The sequence below is a fragment of the Budorcas taxicolor genome, chromosome 20, assembly GCF_023091745.1.
Source record: "Budorcas taxicolor isolate Tak-1 chromosome 20, Takin1.1, whole genome shotgun sequence".
In the NCBI taxonomy this organism is placed as follows: domain Eukaryota; kingdom Metazoa; phylum Chordata; class Mammalia; order Artiodactyla; family Bovidae; genus Budorcas; species Budorcas taxicolor.
In genome coordinates, this window is record NC_068929.1 from 59,671,461 (window position 1) to 59,694,676 (window position 23,216).

At 43.7% G+C, this 23,216-nt stretch overlaps 1 protein-coding gene across 1 annotated transcript in view; it reads left to right on the top strand.

Annotated features, from left to right (window-relative positions):
• Positions 1 to 23,216, top strand: part of RETREG1 (reticulophagy regulator 1) — a 160,357-nt gene that overhangs the window by 49,539 nt on the left and 87,602 nt on the right. Inside the window, exons 2-3 of the mRNA XM_052659312.1 lie at positions 496 to 602; positions 6,948 to 6,978. Coding sequence (XP_052515272.1) covers positions 496 to 602; positions 6,948 to 6,978 — 138 coding nt within the window. The remainder of the gene's footprint in view (positions 1 to 495; positions 603 to 6,947; positions 6,979 to 23,216) is intronic.

The following is a 23,216-nucleotide window of genomic DNA, read 5'->3' on the forward strand; positions in this document are numbered from 1 at the left end:
CTAATGCCTATTAAGTAACTTTCTTCTTTAATTTTTGGCTCCTCTGGGTCTTGGTTGCTTTGCACAGGCTTTCTCTGGTTGCGGCGAGTGGAAGCTGTTCTCTAGTTACGGTGCTCGGGCTTCTCGTTGTGGTGGCTTTTCTTGTTGCATAGCATGGGCTGTAGGTACACAGGATTTAGTTGTTTCACCTCGTGGGCTCTAGATCACGAGCTCAGTAGCTGTGGTGCACAGGCTTAGTTGCCCGCAGACATGTGGGATCTTCCTGAGCCAGAGATTGAACCTGTGTCCCCTGCATTGGCAGGTAGATTCTTAACCACTGGCCCACCAGGGAAGTCCCAAGTAACTTTCATATGGTCACGTTGTGGGTGCTTTTGACAAGTGAAATCATTTATTGAATCTATTTTATGTTTCTGTGGCAGAAAGTAAACCTAATTGTTTAAAAAAGGTAAAATCCTCAAATAGAAACAATGATTTGTCTGTTTTTTGCTGTGATAGGTTCCTTGCACTGACTCCATGGAGAGTGTATCACCTGATTTCCGTCATGATCCTTACACGTGTTATTATGCAGATAATAAAGGATATGATTTTGTCTAGAACAAGAGGTAAGAAAACTTTGAATTCATTTTTATAGCATTTAATTTTCTAGACCCTGAATGTCTGACCTTTGTGTAGACATTTTAACTAAGTGGTCTTTGAAAAGGAACAAAATAACAGATTGTATAGGCACTGGCTTTTTTAGTTTAAATGTTTGTTAAGTGTTACTTTTAAATTTTTTGAATTTATTTAGGTATTTATTATTTATTGACAGATGTATCCTTAGTTATACTGCTGCTGCTGGGCAAATGGTTTGTGTGTGCTGGTTTCTCTTTTGGCTCTGAGCACTGTTATTCTAAATAGCATTTTGATATTCAAGTGGGCCACAGTGAGGATGACAGTTAAATATTTATTACATCCCACTTGATGAAACTGAGCCATTGGAAAATGGACTGCTGCTGCTGCTGCTAAGTTGATTCAGTCGTGTCCGACTCTGTGCGACCCCATAGATGGCAGCCTACCAGGCTCCCCCGTCCCTGGGATTCTCCAGGCAAGAACACTGGAGTGGGTTGCCATTTCCTTCTCCAGGGGATCTTCCCGACCCAGGGATTGAACCCAGGTCTCCTGCATTGCAGGCCAATGCTTTAACCTCTGAGCCACCAGGGAAGCCACAGTGCTCTATAGTTCACTTTAAATCCGGTTTATATTTTAAGTCTATATGGTTCTTAAATTAACTCATGCATAAACCATTTAGAAAGATTGTTTCACATGGCCGTGTTTCAAGGTTTGGAGGTGATTCCTTGGAGGTGATACCTCCAAGGTTTGGAGGTGATACCTCCAAGGTTTGGAGGTGCTTGTTCTGGGAACATGAACAGATTTGGTTTTGTCCAGTTACCACTTTTCTCAAATCTATATAGGTTGGTTTATATTCTTGTACATGTTCTTCCTTCTTGCTCTGTCCCCCTCCTCCCCATGCCCCTCTTTTCTGTTTCAGAGAATAGGCTCCTAACTGTCTCCCTTCTAACCCTAACCAGGCACCCAATGCTTTCTGTTCACCCTAACACATGCGTGCATGCTCAGTTGTGTTCAACTCTTTGTGACCCTTTGGACTGTAGCCCGCCAGGCTCTCTGTGCATAGAATTTTCTAGGCAAGATTACTGGAGTGGGTTACCATTTGCTCTTCCAGGGGATCTTCCTGACTCAGGGATCAAACCCACGTCTTCCGCATTACAGGCAGATTCTTTACTGTTGAGCCTTTGGGGAAGCCCCTCTGTTCGCCCTAGAAATACTAATTCTGCCTAGAGTTGGGGCTTCCCTGGTCGCTCAGATGGTAAAGAATCTGCTTGCAATGCAGAAGATCTTGGTTCGATCCTTGGTTTGGGAAGATCCCCTGGAGGAGAACATGGCAACCCACTCTGGTATTCTTGCCTGGAGAATCCCCATGGACAGACGAGCCTGGTGGGCTACAGTCCATTGGGGTCACAAAGAGTCAGACATGACTGAGTGACTAAGCACAGCACAGAGTTGGGGCATCTCCATGCTGTAGAGCTTTGTACTCAGGTTGGTGGGAACAACCCATGGCGACACCTGTGTTCTGCCTGGGTTATAACTAATAGAGAAGAGCCTGTTTCTCTCAAATAGGCTTGGTAACATCTTCACCCTCCAGAAGCTCCCTCAAGGGAATCTTAGAGGAAAGATTATATTCTTTCTTGGAAGAAAGAAAATAACCACTTACCTATTTTACCTGCAGTCATTCTAGCTCAGTAGGGTAACTGGACTCACATAGCAAGCTGAGCATCCCAGTGTTTGCATTGGTGTACAGATCTGGTCCAAGGCCAGGCACAAGTTATAAGGAACAGACAACTGGGGAGGCCAAAGATGAAGTGGAAATTCGACTTCGTAACTGTTCCTTTTCTCACTCTTACAAGGACCATTCCCTGTGTTAACTCACCAGCTTGATGCTGTTGCACATGTGGAACTTTCATATCAAGAATTGCAAGCTATGAAGAAGGCAGTGGCACCCTACTCCAGTACTCTTGCCTGGAAAATCCCATGGATGGAGGAGCCTGGTGGGCTGCAGTCCATAGGGTCACTAAGAGTCAGACACAACTGAGTGACTTCCCTTTCACAGCAGTGGAGAGGTCTCTTCATAGCCTATTGGCTTCCTCTGGCTGCAGTGACAAATTACCACAAGTTTGGTTCTTCAGTACAACAGAAATGTCTTTACTTACAGTTCAAAATCAGTATTGCTGGGCCCAAATCAAGGTGTGGGCAGGGCCATGCTCCCTCCAGAGGCTCTCGGGAAAGATCTCTTGTCTGATCTGCCTTCTGCCGGTTCCTGGTGTCCTTCGCTTGTAGGACATCCCTCCAATTTCTGCTTTGTGGTTCTGACACCTCCTTCTCTGCCTGAGTCAAATCCTCCTCTGCCTTCCTTGTCTTACAGGAACACTGGTGATTCCATTTGGGCCCCATGTGGATAATCTGGGACGTGTCTCCATCTCATGGCCCAAAACTTTTGTCACATTTGGTTAATACCATTTTCCATATCTGAGGGCTTCCAGGTGGCACAGTGGTAAAGACTCTGCCTGCAATGCAGGAGCTCCAGGAGACAGGGGTTTGATCCCTGGGTCGGGAAGACCCCCTGGAGGAGGAAATGGCTCCCACTCCAGTATTCTTGCCTGGAGAATTCTCAGGGACAGAGGAGCCTGATGGACTATAGTCTATCGGGTCACAAAGAGTCAGGCATGACTGAATGTGCACACAGAGCATTTTCCACATATAGTAACATTTTGCAGGATTCAGGGATTAAGGCCTGATAGTTTTTTGGGCTGTTATTCATCCTCCTACATAATCAGAACCTCTTTATCCTATGATGAAAAATCCTTCTTATACCACCAGGTTGTGTAGAGGTCAGACAAGAGCATTAAAAAAGAAGTACCTACACCAGTATGGGCCCCTCTGTTCAGCTTCTGGCCCATCACCTGAATATCATGGGTTTAGGCACCCATCAGTTTGTCCATATTGAGGGCCTTCCTCTAGCCAGGGCCTGTTGTGAGTGCCTTTTTAACCAAGTCCAGCTCTCACGCTTCTGCCTGTAGGGCCGGAATTTGGAATGGACCAATCTTTCTGTCTGAGTTTTCACTGGGGGACATTGCTCTCAATACAGCGTTTCTGCTGCATGAGGAGAAAAGGAGAAACAAGATTCATTCCCGTGCATTCCCAGGGCTCCCTCTCTGTGGCTGAAGAAGCCCTGGTGCCTGCTTCATCCTTTCTGATCCAGTCTTTTAGAACAAAGGCCCATTGAATCCCATGTGTGGTTGGCAGGAGCCTGGTCTTATAGGCCTTCAGCCTAGGGCCCTGTGGTGATGAATTGGTCTCCAGGAGGCACAGAATCGGCTTCAAGTTGGACCCAGAAATGGGAATTGGCTTTCTTTAGAGCTGCTGGGTTCTCATGAGACACCCTGGCCCGCCAGCAGGAGTGATGAAGAAAGGACCCCCGACTCATCTGTCTCCTCATCTCTCCCCAAACTTTCCTGCTTCCCACAGCATTTATGGCTCCTCCTTTCCCTTCATTATATGTTTAACACCAACTCAGACACTTAATATGAAATAGATGAGCAAAAGTGTGGCTGTATTGCCTTGGAACTTAATCGTTGCAAAACCCATGGGGCCCCATGTCTCTGGTTTCTGAGTCACTAGTGTGGATGCCCCCTGGCTGTGATAGATTTCTGTTTTGCTTTTTGTGCCCAAGTGCCTGCTCCCAGCATTAACCCCTTAGTCTGGTTCCTGGGCAGGCATCTGTAGTGTGGGAAACTCCTCCCGCACCCTTCAACTTCTCTATCACCACCTTCTCTCTCTTTACTAAAGAACCAGTCATCTCCACACTCTATCCCAGCTGCCCCTCACTGTCTTGAGATGCTCTTCACCTACTTCCCTGGGCAGTGGAGGAGGGCTCACTCAGCAGAGCCCCACATGCTCCCCGTGGAGCATGGCCAATCACCGTCCCTTTATGCCTTTCCTCCTGCCAAACCTACAAGATCCATTTGATACAGAACATGGTCCCACCTGGAATCACAGCCTATGAAGTGTAGGCGTTTGTGTTCACTCTGCACTGTCATTCCAGCTTGTGCCCTCATGGCTTGTGTGAAGGCCTGGATTTGGTCCTCTCGACTGTCATCGCATCTTGGACCTCAGCCTTTGGAAGTGCTGTCTCCAACCCCTGCCAAGGCTGGAGAGTGCTTCCTTCTGTTCAGCCTCACTGCCATTGAACCAGCTCTGTGTCCCCAGTTCAAGTGTTCTCCTGCTCAGCCACTCACCACTGCCCCATCCTCAGCCCTGAGCAGCCACAGCCTAGTCTATGTTCAATGATGGTGGTGCTGCTGTCTTCATCATTCTAATTTTCTCGCTTCCTTAGGCAGGAACCATTTTTCCTTTTTTTTTTTTTTTTGTTATAATTAACATACAATATAAGCTTTAGGTGTATAGTATAGTGACTTAATATTTTATACATTGAAAGTGAAAGTCGTTCAGTCCAACTCTTTGCAACTCCATGGACTACACAGTTCATGGAATTCTTCAGGCCAGAATACTGAAATGGATAGCCTTTCCCTTCTGCAGGGGATCTTCCCAACCCAGGGATCATACCCAGGTCTCCCGCATTGCAGACAGATTCTTTACCAGCTGAGCCACAAGGGATGCCCAAGAATACTGGAGTGGGTAGCCTATCCCTTCTCCAGAAGATCTTCCCAACCTAGGAATTGAACCATTGAACTGGGGTCTCCTTCATTGCAGATGGATTCTTTACCAACTGAGTGCTTAGGGAAGCCCTCTTTTATACATTATGAACTGATAACTGCAGTAAGACTAGTTACCATCCATCATGTTACCACACAAAGTTGTTACAATATTATTAATTATATTCTCTGTGTTTGCACTGCATTCCCATGATTTATTTATTTTATAGCTAGAAGTTTGTACCTCTTAATCCCCTTCACCTATTTTGTCTATCTCCCTGACCCCTCTCCCCTTTGGTAACCATCAGCAGTTTGTTCTCTGTATCCATGAATTTATTTCTGTTCTGTTTCTTCATTTGTTTTGTTTTTTTGATTCCACATGTAAGTGAAATCATGTGGAATTTCTCTCTGACTCATTTCACTTAGCATAATACTCTCAAGTCCTTCCACATTGCTGCAAATGGCAAGATTTCATTCTTTTTTCGTGACCAAGTAATACTCCACTATATATGTATATTGGGTTGGCCAAAAAGCTCATTTGAGTTTTTCCATAAGATGTTACACTACATCTTCTTTATTTGTTCATCTAGGTGAAAGGGAACCCAGATCAATTATACAGTTCTAATAATCTGATAAAAGGATGTAAGCAATTTTGAGAATCTTCCTGGGGCTGAATTCTAAGAAGAATTTATCACATAGATCTTTGAGAGGGGCTTCCCAGGTGGTGCAGAGGTGAAGAACTCGCCTGCCAATGCAGGAGATGCTGGTTCTATCCCTGGTTGGGAAGATTCCCTGGAGGAGGAAATGGCAACCCACTCCAGTATTCTTGCCTGGAAAATTCCGTGGACAGAGGAGCCTGGAGGGCTATAGTCCATAGGGTCGCAAAGAGTTGGACACAACTGAAGTGACCGAGCACACAAAAGCATGCAGTGAAGTACAAGAGGGACAACATCTTTATTTGATGGAAAAAAGCAGAAACTGCCTCATGGCCATTTCTTTTCTTGAACTTCATTAAAGCTGGTATCTGGGAACATAGTATCAAGACATAGTCCAATGAAGAAAGTCATCGGAGAATTAAGAAAGCAAATGAGATCTAGGTGTATGTTTATACATATATACATGTATATATATTTTAATGTCGATTTCATTTGAGCCTAGATACACACTCAAAACACTTAAAGAATGAATAGATAAAAATCTCCTTTCTCAAGTAACAGTTGTCCTTTTGTCAGTACCATTTCAGAGTTCACCTCAAATACCACCTCTGTCACTGGTGCTTTCATGACCAGCCACATTTTTCTGTCCTCCCTGAACTCTCATGGCTTATGTTTCTTTTAGAGTTCCTACATCCCCTACCTTGGTTCATGTTCACTTGAGTGCAGGTTCGGTCTGCCCCATGGGACAGTACAGTCCTCCAGGCAGGAGCATGTGTTCTCTGCTGTTCCATCTCTCCTGCTACCTATCCAACGGTTTTGCATATATTAGAATCTCAATGGATATTTGTGGACAATTTTCCTGAATGAGTTATGGTTACCAGAGGTAGACACTGTATGATTTGAGAGTTTCTAGAGTTTAAAGATCCAAGCATTCCATTGTAAATAGCCCAGAGACTTTCTAAGTTGAGAAATACCTTAAGAGGAAAATACCTCCACTAACGTTTCACATTTACTTCTATTGCAGGTGCACAGTTGTGGAGAAGCCTCAGTGAAAGGTAGGGAATTTGCTTTCAATGTTACCACTGATGAAGGGCGGGTGGGGGAGGTGACTGGGCCACCTAGATGCATCTCTGAAATCATAGTTTAGCGACAAGAATGAAAAAAGTAATCTACAAGAGTGGGAAAAAAAAATACAGCTGAACTGAGGATGAGGATAAAATTGGGACTAGGTCTTGGAAGTAGCTCGCATACTGCTGTAATATTGGGCTACAAGCATGCTTGAGAGTCACAGTGTGTGAAGGAGTATGGAGAGGGAAGATTTGGGGGATGGGTTTCATTGGGGATTTCCTCTCCAACTTTATTTTGGGGTGTGAGCATCACTGCTGAGGTGGGTGAAAAACAAGGTTACCTTGAGGCCTGGAACTCTGCTGGAACGATCCTGAGGGTTAACCAGGAGAGAGCTGTCGGTTCATAGAGCTCTGGGTTTGGGAACAGCGAGGAAGAGTGGGAGGTTCGTTTAAGCCTGACGGGGCAGCGAGTGTCCACTGGCCTCTGGGCTCCTGGTGCAGCCGCAGGCAAAGTAGTTCCATTTTCATCCACCGTGCTCCACCTGGAAGTAAAGATGCTCCACTCGGAAGTAAAGGTGCTCCACTCGGAAGCAAAGGTGCTCTGCAGTGTGGAGGAGGAGAGAGCTGGGGTAGGTTATGCGGGGAAAGTAATCAATATCGCGAACTGCATATATGAGAAGTGGGAAAGTGAAGAAGATGTAAGGGTTAACACCCCAGTAAAACCAATTTTTGTAGTTATTTTTTTAAGTTTTGCCTTCAAAGTATTCACATATGACTGAAAGAGAGGGTTGAGTGCTCAACTTACATCCAAGTGGACTGTGTGCAGTGAAGGCTCAAAAAGGAGACAGGGTAATGCCTATAAAAATCCATGAAAAAAAAAACAAAACAAAACCATAACCTGGTATATAACATACCCTTAAAAGCTATGTGTTTATTTCAGGTGTAAAGGCCAATTTTATGACCAGTTGACATCTGTGTGCTTCTTCATTTTGGAGCCCGTATTTTCAGGGGGGGAGGTTGTGGGGGGCAATGTAAACTTGCCAAGAGACTCAGCAGAAGGAGACGTTGGCTCTAAGAAGGGAAATGTGATCTTCCGGGCACAGACTCACCCCAGCCTGGCTGTCTAGGGCCTGGGTTCTGTCTTGTCCCTGCTGACACACTGAGCCTCCTGGGATACGTGTCTGCAGATGCTTCCTCAAATGTCAGGTGGAGAAGTTGAGCATGCTCCCTCATTCTGGCTGGGGGAAGATCTGACCAAGTCAGCGGGTGTAATTTCAAAGGAATTTTAAAAGCTCTTCGATGGAATATCTTCTCAGACGGGTTAAGGCATTGCCTATCTTTACTATAGCCCTTGCCATCCACAGCCCTATGAAGTAGCTGCAAGGTGCCTGGGAGAATTTCCATGGCACACATTCTCTTAGCATGGAAATTAGAGTATTTGATAAGGGTTTGGAGAAAAACCTTAGCTGTTGGTGAGCCCGGCAGGACCAAGGATCTCACTTTGCCAGTGTCAGGTTAGCTCCTTATAATGTGGCTTTTTAAAGACTTGTAACATTCTACCCCTTTGGGGAAGTGCTTATGTGTCCCCAGAGAAGCCATACTCATGGAAATAGTCCTTTCTAGGGAGGTCTCTTTTACTTCGAAGTCACCCGATTGGATATTCAAGTGCAACTGATTTTCCATACTGGTCCTAACCCTGCTCCTAGTGGTCTTGCCAAGTTTACTGCTCTCTCGGCCTCAGTTTTCTCATCTGCAAAGTGAGAGTTAAGAGAGAGAATCATCTCGAATATTCATTCCAGCCCTAAAAAGTCTGCAATGTGATTCAAGGGGATTAGGGTTACTTTCAGCTTCCCGGGAGTAGGAAATGGCAACCTACTCTATTATTCTTGCCTGGAGGGCCACAGTCCATGGGGCCACAAAGAGTCGGACATGACTGAGCGAGTACATGTATGCATGCAGTGTTCCCTTCAGATTGCTACCCTTTTACCTTTCTGTTTGGCCAGTGCTTCTTTCAAAGTGATTTAATTCTCACTAGAAGGATCAGTTCAGTTCAGTTCAGTTGCTCAGTCGTGTCCGACTCTTTGCGACCCCATGCATCACAGCACGCCAGGCCTCCCTGTCCATCACCAACTCCTGGAGTTCACTCAGACTCATGTCCATCGAGTCAGTGATGCCATCCAGCCATCTCATCCTCTGTCGTCCCCTTCTCCTCCTGCCCCCAATCCCTCCCAGCATCAGAGTCTTTTCCAATGAGTCAACTCTTCGCATGAGATGTCCAAAGGACTGGAGTTTCAGCTTTAGCATCATTCCTTCCAAAGAAATCCCAGGGTTGATCTCCTTCAGAATGGACTGGTTGGATCTCCTTGCAGTCCAAAGGACTCTCAAGAGTCTTCTCCAACACCACAGTTCAAAAGCGTCAATTCTTTGGCATTCAGCTTTCTTCACAGTCCAACTCTCACATCCATACATGACCACTGGAAAAGCCATAGCCTTGACTAGACGGACCTTTGTTGGCAAAGTAATGTCTCTGCTTTTGAATATGCTGTCTAGGTTGGTCATAACTTTTCTTCCAAGGAGTAAACGTCTTTTAATTTCATGGCTGCAGTCACCACTAGAAGGATACTTTCCTCAATTTTCTTACTGCATTTTCCACTGTATAATTGCATTCCATCTTCTGTTCATCACACTGGAGATGTGAAGTTAAAATGTGGATTTCTCTCATTTCTTCAATAGTTTGGTTTATTGTTTACAGTGATTCTTAGTATCTGGTACTGGCTAGTACAGTGGGGTTTTTTCTTTTCTTTTCTTTTTTTTTTTATTGAAGTATAGTTGTTTGGACTTTCCAGGTGGTGCTAGTGGTAAAGAACCTGCCTGCCAGTGCAGGAAACCCAGGAGACACTGGTTTAATCCCTGGGCCAGGAAGATTCCCTGGAGAAGGGCATGGCAACCCACTCCAGTATTCCTGCCTGGAGAATCCCATGGACAGAGGAGCCTGGCAGGCCACAGCCCACAGGATCACAAGGAGTCGGACACAACTGAAGCGACTTCGCACACCTGCCCAAGTAGTTGATTTACAATGTTATTAATTCTTGTTTTACAGCATAATGATTTGGTTTTACACACACACACACACACACACACACACACACATTCTTTTTAAAGTATTTTTTTCCAGATGGTTTATCATAGTTTTTTTTTTTTTTTTTGGCGGATAATTGCTTTACAATGTTGTGTTAGTCTCTGTGGTATGACAACATGAATCAGCTATAAGTATACATATATACCCTCCCTCTTGAACCTCCCTCCCACCTATCCCCCATCCCATCTCTCTAGGTCATCACAGAGCACCATGCTGAGCATTGAAACATTCAAAACTATCTTGTTTTAAGAATAAAGTGCAGTGATGAGTAGGAGGATCTTTGCAGGCAGAAGGGGGTGGGGTTTTGCTCCTGTGAGGCAGGTCGGATGAGGGTCTTTTCACTTGCAAGGTCTGCGGTGTTGAGCTCAGAAGTCTCTCTCCCCCTTGGCTGTAGTTAGACATCAACATTTCTCCTTCCCCTCTCCCATTACAGCCCATACAGCTGGATTCCCAGGTCTGTCAGCCTAGCTTTCTTCTTCCTCACCCCAGCTTTGCACTAGTGGTTTTGTGCTTGGTCCCAGAATGAACCCAGCCTCTTCTCTGAGGGCTGCGTTTAAGGGCCATGAAGTCGACCGTTCAAAGGTGGATGGAATGATGGCCCATTCTGTATGACAGCCTCTAGGTCCACCCATGTCTCTTCAAATGGCTCAATTTCGTTCCTTTTTATGGCTTAGTAATATTCTGCTGTATATATATACCACATCTTTTTTATCCATTCATCTGATGATGGACATCTAGGCTGCTTCCATGTCTTGGCTACTGTGAACAGTGCCGCAGTGAACACTGGGGTGCATGTAGTTTATTAACTTTGGTTTTCTCAGCGTATATGCCCAATAGTGGGATTGCTGGGTCAGTCATACAGAGTGAAGTAAGTCAGAGAAAAACAAATACCATATATTAATGCATATATGTGGAATCGAGAAAAATGGTATAGATGATCCTGTTTGCAAGGCAAAAATAGAGGCACAGATGTAGAGAACAAATGTATGGACACTCAGCGGGGAAGGTGAGACACTAAGGGGTGAGATGAACTAGGAGATTGCGATTGACTTCTATATACTAATATGTATAAAATAGGTCACTAATGAGGACCTGCTGCATAGCACAAGGAACTATACTTAATGCTCTGTGATGACCTAAGTGGGAAGGAAATCCAAAAAAAGAGGGGATATATGTATACATATTGTTGATTCATTTCACAGTACAGCAGAAGGTAACACAACATTGCAAAGCAGCTATACCCCAATTTAAAAAAAAAAAACAGTGGACCACTTTACCTTCATGATGCCATTGTAGAGTTTTTCCATTAATAAAGAGCTCCTCGAAAAGAGAACTGTTGTGTGCTGTTGCCAGAAATGTAGATTGGCACAGCTGCTACAAAAAATAATATAGAGGTTGCTCAAAAAATTAAAAATAAGCCATTCTGATGGTGTTCCAATAATTCCACTCCCAGGTCTAGATCTGAAGGGAACGAAATCACTGCCCTGAAGAGATGTTTATGCCCCATGTTCACTGCAGTATTATTCACAGTAGTTAAGACATAGAAACAACTCAGTGTCCACCAATGGATGAACTGATAGAGAAAACTGGTATATGTACACAATGGAATATTATTCAGCCACTAAAAAAGAAGGAAATTCTGTTATTCATGACAACGTGAATGAACCCGGAGGGCATATGCTAGGTGAAATACATCAGACAGAGAAAGACAAATACTGTGTGATCTCACATGTGGAATCTAAAAATGTTACTCATTAAAAAAAAAAAAAAAAAGAGTAGAATGGTGGTTGCCAGGGGGCTGGGGAGTGGAAGTGAGAAGCTGTTGGTCAAAGGGTACAAACTTCCGATGATGAGGTGAGTGAGTTCTGGGGACCTAACGTGCAGCATGGTGACTGTAGTTAACAGTACCACATTGTTTACTTGAAGGTTGCTGACAGTAGATCTTAAATGCTTCCACCACCACCATGACAAAGTGATAATAATGTGAGGTAAAGAACGTGTAAACTACCTGCTGTGGTCATCATTTTGCAACAGGTACGTCTGTCAGATCACCATTGTACGCTTAAACTTGTGCAATGTTGCACGTCAATCATATCTCAATAAAACTGGAAACAAAAGTAATTTCTCCTTCCTACAGTCCTAATGGCTTATTTCCATAGAGTCTGAGAAGATCTGCTTTGTCAGCTAAGCTTAAAGTACTTCCTCCAAAATTTAGCACAAAGATAATGATATCTCTATGCATGCATGTTTGTGCGTGCACGTTCGTGCATGCTCATTCGTGTCTACTCTTTGCAACCCCATGAACTGTAGCACACGGGACTCCTCTGTCCGTGGGATTTCCCAGGCGAGAGCACTGGAGTGGGTCGCCATTCCCTTCTCCAGGTTATCTTCCCTACCCAGGGATCGAACCCATGTCTCCTGTGTCTCGTGCATTGACAGGTGGATTCTTCACCACTGCACCATCTGGGAAGCCCTGATGTCTCTGTGCATGAAGGATGCTCTCAAGTATAATGTGTTACACTTAACTAGTAAATAACAGTAAAGCCAGCATCAAATGTCTGATGTTACCAACAATAAAAACTGGATCATTTTAATCAGATGCCATTCACACACCAGTTTCTGTACCTGGAAAGTTCATTTTGTGCAAATATGATTCTCAGTGGTTAAGTCCTGAGAAGAGCTTGTGCTTGACCTTATTCTTTAATAAACATAAGGCCCAGCTCTGCATTCTGAACAGGATTTGTATGGAGTGGTCTGTCAACTGAACCAAATTAACAGTTTCTGTGGCTCATTTCTAGTAAAATGAAAGCTGACCTGGGGTATCATCGCTCTTAATTCTCGTGTGACCATGGCCGTGACTGAATAAAACCCCTGTTAACATAGGAGAAATTGTCCCCATTACCTTTAAAAACATAAAATTGGTTTCAGTTTGGCCTGATTTTTCTAAGTAAGTATAAATCAGAAAGAAGTACTTTTACTTACGTATATACTGATCATTTAAAATTTCCCAGATTAAAGAGTTATAACCCAGATTAAAGAATTATTTTCATCATAAACTCTTTTACGGTTCGGTGTCAGTTTACAGAAAGTGTTGTTTTTTCATTAATGTTACAGATTTGGGGAGTTATGGCTGAGAACCCTGGGGTTTTCTTACAGACATCCCTGGAACCCCGATACCTTGGCTGTTGTCTTTCACAGAAAGTGGGGAGTGGCTGTCCAGGGGTGTAATGAGGGCCAGGTCTACTGTGCCTGACCTCGAGCTGACTCTTGCGGGGCACAGCAGAGAATTAGCAGATACTGCCTTTCTAGAGCCAGCTGCGATTAGCGAGAGAGTTGTGGGCTTTTTACCTCCAGTTCGGTCAAATCTCAGGACTCCTCTGAGCTTGCTCTCTCTCTCTCCCCCCGCTCTGCTCCTGCTCTCAGGAGAAGCAGTTCTGTGCCCTCACTTTGTGGAGTGAAATGCCCTTTTGTCTTGTCAGCTTCCAGATCATTGCCAGTCAAAGCATTCTAGCTGATTCTGTTTTTTTTTTTTTTTTTCTTTCTCCCGAGGAAAAGGAGCCAAGAACTATTGGTCGTAAACCCGAGTCTTGAGCTGGCCCCAGCTCATAGGCCCAGAACCAAGTAGAGCATTGATGTGAGAGCTGTCTAATTAATTAAACCCTGGAGCGCAAACCCATGCCTTGGTTGAAAGTGAAGAGTCATCTAGCATTTACTAAATTGTCTCTTTTGAGGAATAGCATTCAGTGTGAAAACAGCGTTTTCTTATATATGAATCATCATTACTTGCCAAAATTCCACAGCCAGGATGAATTACCAAGTAAAAAGAATTAACTAGTCACATGGTAGCTTAAAAAGTTTCCTCTTTGCTATTACTGTGTGTGTGTGTGTGTGTTAGTCGCTAAGTTGTGTCCAGCTCTTTGTGACCCCATGGACTGCAGCCCTCCAGGCTGGCACAGCAGGAATTCTGGACTCATGCACTGAAACTACTAGATTTCACAGTTTTTAGTATTTTCAGAAGTGTCTAAAATCACCTCGTAACTTGTATTTTGTTACCTTTTTTCATAAGGCATCCTGTTTTGAAGCTATATTTTTTAACTTCAACCAGGACTATAGTTAGGGAGCCATATCTCCATGAGTTTTAAGAGAAAGTCTAGATATGAAGGATACATTTACCTGGAATGAATGAAAAAATTCTTTTCCTCAGAAGAAAAATGCTGACTTCAATTCAGAACCTGCTGGATTTTAGCACAAGCGCATCGGAGCTTGTGGCATCTCAGGCTGCAGATGTCTGGCCAGCCTGCAGGCAGAGCGCCGCCTTGAAAGCTTCTACCCTGCCAACACAAAAAATGCGAATAGGCCTTTTATTCCTTTTTTCAAAAATCATAACTGAGCACAACTCTGTAGTCATTTATTGTAGCATGGAGGGCCGAAGTCCTTTTATTCCCCTCTCTTGGGGAAGAAGAGACCCATTCAGTGACTGAAAGACGGCCAGCTCCTAGGCAGCGCTGCCGCCGTGTGAACGTTTCTCAGAATTCTTCATCCAGATTCCAGTCTGTTGTGTTCATTTTTTAAAGTCGTGCTTTGACAGTCAGACCAGCTGAAGACAAGCACAGAGAAAAGGACAAGCCAAGTTTTTTCTTTTTTGTTTTTTGGACCATGCCACTCATGGCTTGTGGGAATCTTAGTTCCATGACCATGAATCAAACCCACTCCCTCTGCATTGGAAGCATGGAGTCTTAACCACTAGACCACCAGGGAAGTCCCCTTTTTGGGGAAAAAAAAAAAAAAAGAAAAGTTAAAAAAAAAATTTTACATTTTATTTTTCTACTTTAAAATTTAAAAATTTTATTAAAAAATGTCTTTCCTGCAAACTGTTCTTAAAGCTGTTTGAGAACAAGAGGGCTAATTCTGCTTGCTTCCTGTCTCTTCACCATCAGTGGGGTATCTACATAAAGAGCGTTGACTTCCTGAAAAAGCTTCATGCTAGATATTTAAGGGCATTCCCCCCCTCCTCAGGAGCCCATCAAGCTAAAAACCCTACTTGAAACTGACATGCATCTGCACAATTGCAAATGGATCTATTTCTTAGGCATTAAAAATAAAATGAAACAGGAAGTACAAACTGTTATGTATAAATGAGCTACAAGGATATATTGTACAATGCAGGGAATAGAGCCAATATTTTCTATTAACTGTAAGTGGAATATAACTTTAAAAATTATGAATCACTGTGCTGTATACCTGTAACTTATACAACTTTGCACAGCAACTACACCTCAATAAAATGAAGAAAATGAAACAGGAAGTACGTTTCATTGACAAGGGAGATAAATTGCTAGACCTGTTTCTGGCTGTTAGTCCTTTCATGAGTAATATATTCTCCTTATATTCAAGCAGATTCATCAGGTCAGAATGTGGGTGGAAAACCCCAGGCCAGGCTCTTGGTGAGTCTGGAAGCAGCGGCCCCTTACTTAATACTCAGGGCTCCTAAGTGAAAAACATTCGATATTATATTTTATAATAATTTATAGTTTTTGGTTTTTATAGTTTGGGCCATTGCTTAATTTGATAATCTGATTTAATGAGTCCAATTAGTTTTCCCCCCATTATTTTAGAGCTACTCCATTTCTGCATGATTCAAACTGTGTGTCCATCACTGTGTCCTGTGGCCACACCACAGGTGTCTACAGCCACTTGATAAGAAATGAAAGTTCTAGCTTTGATCATTTTAATTCATGTTTTCAGATTCTCTTAGCCTCCGTGCTTATTAGGTTTGATTTGCTACTGGACCTTGTGTATTGGTTTTCCCTGGTGGCTCAGACAGTAAAGAATCTGCCTGCAATGCAGGAGACACGGGTTGGATCCCTGGGTCAGGAAGATCCCCTGCAGAAGTGAATGGCTACCCATTCCAATATTTGTGCCTGGAGAATTCCATGGACAGAGGATCCTGGGGGGTTATATAGTCCATGGGGTCGCAAAGAGTCGGACATGACTGAGTGACTAACACTTTCACTACATTTTTCCCCTGAATTATTAAGGATTTGAGAATACAGTTCACTTATAAATATATAAAATACTTAGGCTAGACTAATTGTTACCTAATAGCAGTCTTGCTTTAATAAATTTAAATTACCAGAGAAGGAAGAATGATCAGTAGTTAATAATATTTATCTTAACTTGCCCTGACCTTTGTTGTGATTATTTGAACATAAATTAAAATTTCACAGGTAGTTGAAGGTTTCTGTTCTCTGCTTGTCTTCGTCTCTTTCTCTGTCCTTCTCTTTGTCTCTCTCTGTTGTTCCAAAACAATATTTATAGTCATATTTTCTAGTAGCGTTTAAAACAATTTTTCCTGATTTTAAAAAGTAATACTTGCTAACTTAGAAAACTGAAAATATGGGAAACTTATGATAAAAAAGATAAAAGAAAAGCTCCTTGGAAGAAAAGCTATGACCCACCTAGACAGCATATTAAAAAGCAGAGATATTACTTTGCCAACAAAGGTCTATCTAGTCAAAGCTATGGTTTTTCCAGTAGTCATGTATGGATGTGAGAGTTGGACTATTAAGAAAGCTGAGCACCAAAGAATTGATGCTTTTGAACTGTGGTGCTGGAGAAGACTCTTGCGAGTCCCTTGAACTGCAAGGAGATCAAACCAGTCAATCCTAAAGGAAATCAGCCCTGCATATTCATTCGAAGGACTGATGCTGAAGCTGAAACTCCAATACTTTGGCCACCTGATGTGAAGAACTAACTCCTTGGAACAGACCCTGATGCTGGGAAAAATTGAAGGCAGGAGGAGAAGGGGATGACAGAGAATGAGATGGTTGGATGGCATCACCAAGTTGATGGACATAAATTTGAGCAAGCTCCGGGAGTTATTGATAGATAGGGAGGCCTGCTGTGCTTCAGACCATGGAGTCGCAAAGAGTCTGACCCGACTTAGCAGCTGAACTGAACTGATGATAAAAAAACAAACCTTATAAACTGTCACCTAGAAATTAAACTCATTTTCAATTTTATGCTTTTCCAGTCTTTTTATGAATGTACTGGTTGTTTTCGTTGTTTTTAGCTGTTTAGTTGCTTAGTCGTGTCCAGCTCTTTTTCAACCCTATGGACTATAGCCCACCAGGCGCCTCTGTCCATGGGATTTCCCAGGCAAGAATACTGGGGTGGGTTACCATTTCCTTCCACAGGGGATATTCCTGGCCCAGAGATCAAACCTATATCTCCTGCATTGGCAGGTGGATTCTTTACCACTGAGCCACGTGGGACGCCCATTTGTTCATTCATCCTTTCAATAACTATTTATTGAGTGCCTTTGTTGCCAGTACTTCTAGGCATTTGTGGAATTAAATAAAAACAGTGACAGACAAACAACTCTCCCCTCCTGGAGGTCACATTCTAGTGAGTGAAGCCAGAAAATAGATAAATTGCTACGATATATAATGTTAAGTGGTGAGCCATGTTTAAGGGAAACTGAAGCAGGAGAGGAGATTAGGGAGGGTGAAGGTGGGAAGTGAGGGTTGAGTTGTATTAAAGTCCTCAGCAAGATTAATTTTGAGTGACGACTTGGAAGAGGTGAGGCTGTGAGTCATGTCTGGTTGAAGAGCTTCTAGGCAAAGGAATCAGCAAGTGCAAAGACCCTGGGGCAGGAGTTGTATGTGAGGGTGATTTTTGTTTTACATCATTACTTTTATTTTTTAAATGCAACTATTGTAACTAGAATAAATGGAATATTATGTATCTGATTAAGATCATATTTCATTGTGTTTCATTAAGTTAATTTCATACTCTGTAAAAAGTATGAAAATGGAATATGGGATGTGAAAATGTATCATTTACTGCTAATTTTTAAAAAATGTGTAGATTTAAAGTACTGTAGGGTGATATCATACATGGTACATTACAGCTATATGCTGGTACACGTCTAGAAGCTCTGGGTGAGGGGAAAACAGGTAGTCTTTAGTTTCTTGATTTGTTTATCCTTATCACATTTTTTCCCCCTATAATGAGCATGCACAGCCTTTAAGCTGAAGAGAGATGACAGGTACTCAGAGGGGAGAGCGTCCCACCAGGCAGGTGAGGCCTGTGACTGTGGGCCTGGGGGGTGACACATTGCTTCAGGTACTCAGTTCATGTGAGGGCTCCGGCCCGTGAGCTGGTGTTCAGACACGGGGCTCTGGTTACCAGGATGGCACAGCCCAGGCCTTGGAGACAGGTCAGGGCTGAAGTCCAGAGATGCAGCGGGGCTCAGAGGAGAGGCCGGAGCCTCAGGGATACATCAGAGGCATTACAGGGGGCACTGACCAGCCCAAGTGTCGCTTGATACTAAGCCTCTAGGGATTGGGGTAAAGAAAATGATTAATGTGTGATGAAGTGATAAGTTAAAATGATGAATTTCCAAGGTCAGGTGACACTGGAGGGTGGGATGAAAGTGCTTCTTCCTTTCTGAGGCTCGGTGGCAGGCGCAGGTGAAAGGCCCTGGCGCATAGCTTCCTGACTCAGATGCTCCTGGAAAGCTTATCACAGTAAAATTTGGAAACTCTTTGTATCATCCAGATAAGATTTATATCTTATTTATATCTCAATCCTTATGCTCCAAACTGCAGTCTTGGGACAATTCAAACAAGAATGAACCTGAGAAGCCATTGTGTTCTCTTCTGAATACCCCATCTCTGGGTTATGTAGGCCAGTCCTGTCTGTCTGTCTGTCTGTCATCTCTGTCTATACAACCTAGTTAGGGTGCATAGTCTATACCTTTGCATATTCCTTAATTATCTTTTAATGATTGTATTTGATATGTTGAAGAATGTAGCTTTTCCACTAGCATGTACGGATGTGTTAGTTGCTCAGTCGTATCTGACTCTTTGTGACCCCATGGACTGTAGCCCTCCAGTCTCCTCTGTCCATGGAATTTTCAGGCAAGAGTACTGAAGTGGGCTTCCATTTCCTGCTCCAGGGAATCTTCCTGACCCTGGGATCAAACCCACATCTCTTCTGTTTCCTGGTTGGCAGGCAGATTCTTTACCACTGCGCCACTTTTGAAGTCTATTAAAAATGGTACCGTAATTACGTCGTCTTCTAGAACCAGTGTCTTAACACTAAACCTTTTTCAAAAAGATGAATCCACGCTGCTGTGTGTGGCTGTGGGTCCTTCCTTTTGTTGCCATATAATATCCCACTCTGTAGCTATACCACAATTGATTTATATGCTCTCTTTCATTGGACTTTGGGCCATTTTTTACCAGACTGTCCACTGCTTCTGTCACTTTCTGAGTTTACCGTATGACAGTACCAAAGCTCAGAAAATGGGGAAAGGCAAATACTTAGCACACAAAGTGAATGGTTTTCTAGGCCAGAATACTGTAATTTGAAAGCTTGTGTAAAGTCTTTGTCATTTCTTTGGCTCAGACAGCTGTTTTAGTAGAATGATGATTGCCTTGCTCTTGGATTCTTGGCAGTGTTCTAGTGCTGGCCACCACTAGAGGGCGTAGGAGACCTGGGCCATCAGCGTGTTGAAGAAGCTTAGAATAAGGTGACTGCTGTGGAAACCGAGACCCGTGGCACCAGTGTTTTTAGTATGTGCACATTTCAGCAGGGCGAAAACATCCGTATCGCTCCAGTTACAGCAAGAAAATCCAATTAAAAGTCACATCTGTATCTGTACACGTCTATGCCAGGTTAAACCCACAGTTTAGTGTTAGTTAGTTCAGTCGTCAAGCCACGCCATAACGACTCTCTGCCACCCCATGGACTGCAGCACACCAGGCTTCCCTGTCCTTCACTATCTCCCTGAGTTTGCTCAGACTCATGTACATTGAGCCAGTGATGCCATCCAACCATCTCATCCTCTGAAATGAATAAGGATGAAGAGTAGCATCAAAGAAGAATAAGACGGATTGGGTGCGGAGGAAATTCACATACAGATGACCCAAAACAATGACAGATGACTCTGCTTCCCAGATGAGAAACAAGCTGATGTTCAAAGCCTCTAAGGACTAAGTAGTATTTTGAGTGTATTACCCTGTTCCTATGTATTTCTACCTAGTGTTTTAAGAAATCTTCTGAACGTTCTCTATTATGTGATTTCCAAAGTCTCCTTCCCTCACTTAGTACTTTTTCCTCTCTTGGAAATGAAGAACTTCCCACAGAGCTCTGTTGTTGCTGTTTAGTTGCGAAGTTGTGTCTGACTCTTTGTGATCCCATGGACTGTAGCCCACCAGGCTCCTCTGTCCATGAAATTCTCCAGGCAAGAATACTGGAATGGGTTGCCATTCGCTTCTCCAGGGGATCATCCTGACCCAGGGATTGAACCGGCATCTCCTGAATTGGCAAGCAGATTCTTTACCGTTGAGCCTCCAGGGAAATGTACTCCCCCGCCACCCACCAGAGCTGTAAATAACCTTGGATCAAGAATCCCAGAAAATGGCTTAATTTGCAGTTTCATGAAGAGAGGGCTTCTTCTGAATTGAACAACAACAAGTTGATCAGAACAACTTCTGGTCAGTTGATGAGCAACTGATCTGTGAAATACTGAGGACAAAGGTCCTTGCATGTTGGAAACGTGCGAAAGAAAGGAAGGGGCTGCTGAGGTGTGTCCTAGACCAAGTCACGCCCCAGCACCCACCTAAAGATGCCCATATGCAATGCCCAGAACCTGTGAATTTATTCCTAACATGGCAGAGGGACTTGGCAGGTGTGATGACGTTGAGGGTCTTTACGATGCGAGATGATCCTGGATCATCCACATGGGCCAGTATAATCGCAAGGATCTTAGGAGAGGGAGGCAGGCAGGCAGAGAGGAGAAAAGATGCTGCTGGGCTGGGAGATGGAGCGTGGGGCCTCGAGCCAAGGGCAGGCAGCCTCTAGAAGCTGGAAGAGCTCAGGAAGCAGATCCTCCCCTAGAGCCTCTAAGAGGAAGGTAGACCAGCAGGCCCATGTTAGACTCTGGTCCCCAGAACTGTATGATGATAAATCTTTGTGGCTTTAAGCTACTAATTTGGTAACTTGTATAGTGGCAATGGGAAACTCTACAGTGTTCCTTATGATGAGAAAGAACCAGCTTTGTTTGAAAAGGTTCAGGGTAGGTTTACTGACTCACATCTCCATCCCCTGAAGGAGATGCTGTCTGACCCCAGCATGTGGGAGAAGCACCTCCTGAAACCAGGAGGCCTCGAATGATGCCAGGCGAGGTGCCGCAGCTCCAAGAAAGGACAGGGAACCCAGGATGGCCGGGGAGAATGTTCCCACTGGCACGTAGGTATTGGAGAGCTTGGAAAGGAAACACGAGGTCAAGATGGCCTGAAAGAGTCTTGAAGACACCGTACTTGGAGGGACCGTTGTGGTCCAGGCTGCCTGGTCGCTGGGGTAGAACTTGCAGGGAGAGTCACTTGTGGGGCAGGATGATGTCTGGGGGAGAGGTGGACCTGGGCAGGTGATTGGCATTGCTTTTCATCCATAAATCTCTTCTGGAGCATTGAAAATAGTGTGAGATAACTCAGCAAATGCCGGAACGCCTGCTGGGGAAGCTGAATTCTAGGCAGGCTGCATGCCTCCGGCAATGAGAGCATTGCTTCTGAAGGAGGCATCCAAGAATGTGCCCTTCACTTGTCATTTTAGTCATGTGTCCTTTTTAATATTTTTTTGAAAGAAGAGGGGACTCTGCAGTTAGGGAGTGGGAGGAGACAGCATTATGACTTAGAGGTACTTCATAAAAGAAGGAAGAGGGCCTTGGTGCCGTCCCCTTATTGGGGTAGATTGCATTACTCATGTGCCGTTTTAGGTTTTTTCTGAAGGCTATTCTTACTTGTGCCTGTTTTTAATACCTGAACAACTGGGAGAGAACTTATAATCCTGCAGTCATTTGGCTCGTATTCTTAGAGAGTATTTTTAAACTCTTAACTTTCAAAGCCCTCTAATGTCGTTTAAAGCACAAGAAGTGCTTTCAGTATCCATTTCTGGCCAAGTGCAAGTTTTTGATTTTAAATAGGATTTTTGCTTCTGCTGAAAACACCTTTCCATGATGTTTGGGGTTTTTTCTGGGAAGGTGGGCTCAGATGTTGTTGTTATCTTTATTAAAATGAGTGATATTTTCAGTCATGACTCAGGAGTCACCAGCTCTGGAAAGAGAACTAACTGAATCCTGAAGCTCATCAAGCTGAACATCCCCAAGTCAGAAATGGATGTTTATTTTGAATGAGTTACACTCTTAAATACATTTATTTTTCCTGGGGCTGAGTTGGAATGAAATCATCTTCCTTTATAGGGCTTTTAACAGATGCACCAGGCTTGGAATATGTAATGAAAACTCCGTAATTGAGATGATCTTTAAATGAAAAAGAAATTTGTATTTTAAAATTGAGAGCTGGATCTGAAATTGATTTGTGGTCACAGCAGGACTGTCCCAAGTCTAGGTCTTCAGTAAACTGAACTTGGAAAGACTGCCTTTCTCCACATTCCTGCCCGTAGATAAGCTGTTCCATGAATACAGAGATGACTGAGTTGGATCACTTCTGCTTCTCTCATGGAAGGGGGTGCTCAGTGGTAAAAAATCTGCCAGCAATGCAGGAGAGTTGGGTTTGATCCCTGGATCGGGAGGATCCCTTGGAGGAGGGCATGGCTACCCACTCCGGTATTCTTGCTTGGAGAATCCCATGGACGGAGGAGCTTGGCGGGCTACAGCCCATAGAATCGACAAGAATCGGGCATGACTGAACAAACTGAGCACGCACACCTGCAGGGAAGGAGGGAAGTGTCTCTGGTTTGAGGAATTTGTCTGTGCTCTTTGTGTAGGGCACATAGAAAGCTTGAGATTGACTTATAAGTTTGTCTTTGTCCCTTGTTTGAGGCACAGAAGTCCTCCAACGGTGAAAGAATGCAAGGCTTACAATAAATGAATTTTATCCTGCTCATTAAAATGTGGGACTAATAATTTAATCAATAACAGATAGCTATTTGTAAAACCCTAGAGAAAGCTTTTCCTTTTAACACTGCCAGTTGATTTCTAGAATTAAAAGAAAAAAGGAACTTTCCTCTGCTAAGCACGTGATTTTGAGAGAGAGAGGGTAGCCAATGAGAACTGAGT